At 49.9% G+C, this 6840-nt stretch overlaps 1 protein-coding gene across 1 annotated transcript; it reads left to right on the top strand.

Moving 5' to 3' along the window:
• Nucleotides 1-2068: 2068 nt before the first annotated feature.
• Nucleotides 2069-6348, top strand: LOC120363226 (uncharacterized). Its single transcript, XM_039467660.2, is given in 4 exon segments — nt 2069-2132; nt 4249-5858; nt 6170-6236; nt 6239-6348. Coding segments are annotated over 4 exon segments (1851 nt in total).
• Nucleotides 6349-6840: the final 492 nt, after the last annotated feature.

The raw sequence follows: 6840 nt of genomic DNA, 5'->3' as shown, positions 1-6840 counted from the left end.
ATCTCTGTTTCTAAATAATTCTGGAGGAAGAAAATTCTTAGAGTTCTATTGGCTTTTCAGCTACAGAGGAGGACTGCTAGGAGTCTGGGACCCAACCTGTCACTGAGCGTTCCTGCACACCTGAGCCTCTGGAACTTCCTATCACTGCCACCGGGCAAACTCAATTCTGAGCCTTTCCCAGGACAACCCTGACCCTTTCTGCTTCTCCGTCTCACTCATTCAGAGTTCCTTCATGTCTTCAGCCACCTCCTGTTTACCAGCTTCCTTCTAACAGAACTTGCCTGTCAGGAAAGCGTGTTCGCCTACAAAAAGAAATATCTGAGAGATTGCGTCTTCCAGGAAGCTTTTTGTCATTAATGGGAGAAAATGGAGACAACTCATGTTGGTCATTGCTATGGTTGGGATGGGTGTTAGGCCTTGCCAAGTCTCATGTTCAAATTTGATCCCCAATTTTGAAGGTGAAGCCTGGTGGGAGGAGGTTGTGTGGTTGAAACCGATCCCTCATGAACAACTCCGTGCCATTCTCAAACCAGTGATTTCTCATTCTTAGTTCCCACAAGACCTGGTTGTTGAAAAGATCCTGTCACCTCCTCCAGCTTTCTCTCTCTCTCGCTACATGATCTGTACGAACTGTCTTCCCTTCTCCTTCCACCATGAGTAGAAGCTTTTTGAAACCCTCATGAGCACAGATGTTGGTGCCATGCTTCTCATACAGCCTACAGAACCATGAGCCAAATAAACCTCTTTTCTCTATGTAACCTAAAGTCAGGGATTCCCTTATAGCAACACCAATGGACTAAGACAGAAAATGCAGATGGCACATGGGAACCCCATCAGCCTGGTCTCAAGATGCCATCTCAGATCTCCCAAAATCTTCTGCTCATTTGAGTCTCTTCACTCATGCTCATTTAGCTGACTGTGTGTCCTTTCTGCTGGCCAAGTGTCCAGACCAAATTCAAGGCTCCTACTGGGATTGTTGATGTGGACCGTTGATCTCCCTCCTCCCATCAGACTTATGTCCTCATACGGCACTGTGCCTCTCCCTACAGTGTGTATTCTCCTGAGAGATGCTGTCTTGGAACTGATGGGAAGGCACATCAGAAGGATCTCAGGGTGGAAAGACTCCTATAGGGCCCTCTCAAGACAAAAACAAAACAGAGGAGAACTCCTATGGTTGAGGGTCAGAAGGAGACCCTACCTTCCTTCACCTGCTATGCGTCTGACAGGTGACATATTCAATATTCTCCCATGCCCTCAGTTTCCATGCCCCAGAGACTCCAAAAATGTTTTCATTATCTCTCTTCATTATGTTCCTTCAATGTACATTGTTGAGTGCCTACTGCATACACAGCAACACTCCATTTGTCTTCTGCTCATAATCCAGGAACCCAGATTCCTAGTTACTGGTCTCTTTTGGGTCCCCTATTACTGCCTGCTGCAGATATGTGATGTCCCACCCTCTTGGCTCAGCTCATTAGGGCTTCTTTCATGTTAAAGCAGGCTCACAGGACTTCCTGACCAGAAAACAAATTCTTGAGCTGGAACAGGTTTCTAACCCGATCCTTGCTTCAAAGGGTGGGTCCCTTCCACTCTAACAACCTTGATCTCCTTATCCCATTCTACTTCCTGTTGCAACCCGGTCCAGCACCCTGCCTAGTGTGATCATGTCATTCTCCCTTCTCACCTTCCTCTTGACCCCTGCTCTATTCCTTCCCAGTCTTCGTATCATTCTGTCACCTGCCTGTAGTTGGCAGACTGTCAGGTCAACTGCCCCACCTCTCCCCAGGTCATATGAAGCTATAAAGGCCTCTGCAGCCCTTTCACAAGAGAGAAAGAGGCAACTACATTGCCTGGAGGAAGCCTAAGGAAGCCAGGCACCCAGCTGCCCACGCCCAAGCCCAAGGTTCTTCCCAGGGAGACTAACGTAGGAGACCCACACTCCTGGAAGCATCAGCCTTTATCTTTTCACCTTGAAGTCCCCTTTCTTAAGAATCCTCTGCTCTTTGTGCTCTAAAGTCTTGGCACATCTAGGACCCAGGTATCTTGCTTTACAGCCACAAAGAGACAGATGAAGATGCAGAGAAAAGGAAATGTTCTCCTTACATTTTGGCTACTATTGCTTTTAGAAGCCGGTGAGTGACTTTATTCAAAAGCGGGTGGTCTGAGAACTTTTGAGGAGTTGGAGGAGATGTAACCACTGTTGAGACTAGCTCTGTTTCTCTTCCATAGAGTGAGGATCATCATTTGACTCTTATCACTTCAGCCTAACAATGTATTTCACGCGGGAGGCAGTCAGACAGTGGTTAAGATTGGGCTCTGGTCTCACATTGCCTACATCTGAATTACGGCTCCATCTATTAACTGTGTGCTTTGGGTCAGTTGCTTCTCTCTGTGCCTCAATTTCTGCATCTTTAAAATGGTAACAACCTGTGTAATATGGCTGGGGTTTTAAGTATTAAGAACAAGAGTTGGCTGCTTTTAAAATATCACTCTCCTTGTGGGGCACAGCGTCTCACACCTGTAATCCCACCACCTTGGGACGGTGAGGCAGGCAGATCATTGAGGTCAGAAGTTTGAGACTAGCCTGGCCAACATGGCAAAACTCTATCTCTACTAAAAATACAAACATTAGTTGAGCATGTTGGCTCACCCCTGTAGTTCCAGCTACTTAGGAGGCTGAGGCAGGAGAATCATTTGAACCCAGGAGGTGGAGGTTGCAGTGAGTTGAGATGGTGCCACTGCACTTCAGTCCGGGTGACAGAGGAAGACTCCGTCTGAAAAAAAAAAAAATAAAATAAAATAAGGTCAGGCACTGTGGCTCAGGCCTGTTATCCCATCACTTTGGGAGGCCAAGGCGGGCAGATGTATTGAGGCCAGGAGTTTGAGACCAGACTGGCCAACATGGTGAAACCCTATCTCTACTAAAAATAGAAAAATTAGGTGGGCATGGTGGCTCATGCCTGTAATCACAGCTACTCAGGAGGCTGAGGCAGAAGAATCGCTTGAACCTGGGAAGCAGATGTTGCAGTGAGCCGAGATTGCACCACTGCATTCTTGCCTGGATGGCAGAGCAAGATTCCATCTCAAGAATCAATCAATAACAAAAAATGAAATAACATAAAATATCACTCTTCTGTATTCTACAAACTCTATTTCTCTTTTACTCCTACACCTAATTCCACGTCAGCCTCCCATGTACAGGCTGGGGAGGCTGAATGTCTTCATCCTTCAGGGAAATAAAGGGCAAAAATCTGAAACAACCTTAATTCCAGCCGAGCCTCCAAGAAGTTGAAAACCTTCCCTCTACCTTGAGACCTTGGTGTACAGCCCTGAATCCTGGGAGCTCTTATGTATTTGAGCTACATATAACTTGTTCTTCTCCAGCCTTGGCCATAGTGATCAAGGGCTCCTGGAGCTTTCATGCATTTCGTCACCTGGTTTCTTGCTGAAGAGCAGACACCTGGGCCCCATCTCAAACTCCAATTCATTTAGACTGGAGTGATTTGCCTAAGAATCTTTTTGCTTAAAAATATTTTCAACATGCTCCCTTAAGTAATTCTGATATAGGTGTTTTCTGAATATTATTCTGAGAAATATTTTTCTAAGATGGAAGCAATACTACTTAAGAATAAAATGATCCATATATACTAGTCCTATAATTCTTTTATAATACTTTTTATCTGTATTGGATCTTGTATAGTAGAATATGGAATAAGCTTACTTACCAATAAAACTAGGTGATGTAACTTGGTGTCGGGGGTGTGTGGGTGACTTAGCTTAGTCCCCACAAGTGCAGATTCAGTAGCCTGGGTTCAGTTTCCTGTTCCACTACTCACTAGCTGTGTACACTTGGGCCAGTGTCCACATTTTTTAATCTTCAATTTCTTCATTTCAGCTGATACTAATAGCATCTATGTTACAGGGCTGTGGTGAGCATGAAATAAAATTATTTATGTAATGAATTTAGTCAAGCAGTAAGCAGAAAGTATATATACACAATATGTATTTGTCATTACATGATTTCTTCAGCAATACATTCCAGTGGGACTAGCACCACTGCCAGCACTGGATTCAGTGTGACCACCACTGGGGCCAGCACAGCCACCAGCTCTGACTCCCACAAAACCTCCAGTGGGGCCAGCACAGCCACCAACTCTGAGTCCAGCACAACCCCCATTGGGGCCAGCAGAGCCACCAGCTCTGAGTCCAGCACAACCTCCAGTGGGGTCAGCACAGCCACAGCCACAGCCACCAACTCTAATTCCAGCACAACCTCCAGTGGGGCCAGCACAGCCACCAACTCTGAGTCCAGCACAACCTCCAGTGGGGCCAGCACTGCCACCAACTCTGAGACCAGCACAACCTCCAGTGGGGTCAGCACAGCCACCAACTCTGAGACCAGTACAAGGTCCAGTGGGGCCAGCACAGCCACCAACTCTGAGACCAGCACCACCTCCAGTGGGGTCAGCACAGCCACCAACTCTGAGTCCAGCACAACCTCCAGTGGGGCCAGCACTGCCACCAACTCTGAGACCAGCACAACCTCCAGTGGGGTCAGCACAGCCACCAACTCTGAGACCAGTACAAGGTCCAGTGGGGCCAGCACAGCCACCAACTCTGAGACCAGCACCACCTCCAGTGGGGTCAGCACAGCCACCAACTCTGAGTCCAGCACAACCTCCAGTGGGGTCAGCACAGCCACCAACTCTGAGTCCAGCACCACCTCCAATGGGGCCAGCACAGCCACCAACTCTGAGTCCAGCACAACCTCCAGTGGGGACAGCACAGCCACCAACTCTGAGACCAGCACAACCTCCAGTGGAACCAGCACAGCCACCAACTCTGAGTTCAGTACAATGTCCAGTGGGGTCAGCACAGCCACCAACTCTGAGACCAGCACAACCCCCAGTGGGGCCAGCACAGCCACCAACTCTAATTCCAGCACAGCCTCCAGTGGGGTCAGCACAGCCACCAACTCTGAGACCAGCACCACCTCCAGTGGGGCCAGCACAGCCACCAACGCTAATTCCAGCAGAACCCCCAGTGGGGCCAGCACAGCCACCAACTCTGAGACCAGCACAACCTCCAGTGGGGCCAGCACAGCGACCAACTCTGAGACCAGCACAACCCCCAGTGGGGTCAGCACAGCCACCAACTCTGAGTCCAGCACAATCTCCAGTGGGGCCAGCACAGCCACCAACTCTGAGACCAGCACAACCTCCAGTGGAACCAGCATAGCCACCAACTCTGAGACCAGCACAACCTCCAGTGGGGTCAGCACAGCCACCAACTCTGAGTTCAGTACAATGTCCTGTGGGGTCAGCACAGCCACCAACTCTGAGACCAGCACAACCTCCAGTGGGGCCAGGACAGCCACCAACTCTAACTCCAGTACAACCTCCAGTGGGGTCAGCACAGCCACCAACTCTGAGTCCAGCACCACCTCCAGTGGGGCCAGCACAGCCACCAACTCTGAGTCCAGCACAATCTCCAGTGGAACCAGCACAGCCACCAACTCTGAGACCAGCACCACCTCCAGTGGGGCCAGCACAGCCACCAACTCTAACTCCAGTACAACCTCCAGTGGGGTCAGCACAGCCACCAACTCTGAGTCCAGCACAACCTCCAGTGGGGCCAGCACAGCCACCAACTCTGGGTCCAATGTGACCTCTGGAGGCTCTGGAACATCAGCTCCAGCTGAAACGCACACAACCTCTGATAGAGTTATCACAGGCGCTGCTACTGCAGTGAGTGAGGCGAAGCCTGCCGGGTCCCTGGTGCCGTGGGAAATCTTCCTCATCACCCTGGTCTCGGTTGTGGCGGTCGTGGGGCTCTTTGTTGGGCTTTACTTCTGTATGGTGAGTAGCCAATATATAGGAAAATGCCTGGGGGAGGGAGCAGCAGAAGCACAATGGGTGTGAATAGAAGGGGTCTCAAGTCAGGGGTGTGTGGGGAGGAAGGGAGCTCAGGGGAGAGTTACACAGAGAAATGGCAGGTCAGTGCAGAGGAAGCTGGTGACCTGCGGGAAAGGGGGCCACAGAAAGGACTGGAGAGAGAAGAACTGGGTAAGGAGAATGATTGGAAGGGGAGAAGATTCCAGAAGACGTCCATGGTGAAGGCTTGGGAGACAGGGGTGCAATTCTGAAATTATTGACTTTTCTTTTTCTAGGGAAACAGCCTGTCGCTGAGAAACGTCTTTAACACAGCTGTATAATGTCCCTATGGGCTACACACTCTAGAGGGAATCGTGGAGCCCCCCACAGGACCAGGTGGAGCCCTGACTGGTTCTGGAGGAGACCAGTATCCTCAATCGCCGTGGAGATGAGTGGGAGGTACAGCGGGCCCTGAGCAGCCCCCGAAGCGACATTCTTCAGGGAGGAAGAGACCTGGGGACCCAAGACCTGGTTTCCTTCATTCACCCCAGGAGACCCCTCCCAGCTTTGTTTGGGATCCTGGCGATCTTGAGGGAGACATTCCTCACCTCTCTTCCTTTTAGCAGGCACTGGAAAGAGGATACCATATCGCTCATTTAGCTAAGAAATAAATACATCTAACACACATGACAAAGAGAAGCTGCGTGTGCCCCGGGGTGGGTGTCTCTAGTTCTGAGATGAACTTCTCAGTTACAGGAGAAAACCTCCATGCTGGAATCCATCCGGCATTCAGAATCTCCACAGTCAAATCCAGAGACCTCATTCTTACTTGTGTGTCTGCACTTTCTAATCCTTTTTGCTCCGGGCAAGATCCCCAGATTTCCCAGACACCCTGGTTGGCAGGAGAATTGACTTGGGAGAGATGAGGAGGGAGGCCAGGACGCTACGGGCTCAGGTATGATGCCTG

The sequence above is a fragment of the Saimiri boliviensis genome, chromosome 4, assembly GCF_048565385.1.
Source record: "Saimiri boliviensis isolate mSaiBol1 chromosome 4, mSaiBol1.pri, whole genome shotgun sequence".
Taxonomy (NCBI): domain Eukaryota; kingdom Metazoa; phylum Chordata; class Mammalia; order Primates; family Cebidae; genus Saimiri; species Saimiri boliviensis.
The sequence above is the reverse complement of the archived record's forward strand: the minus strand, read 5'-3'. Positions and strand labels throughout refer to the sequence as shown.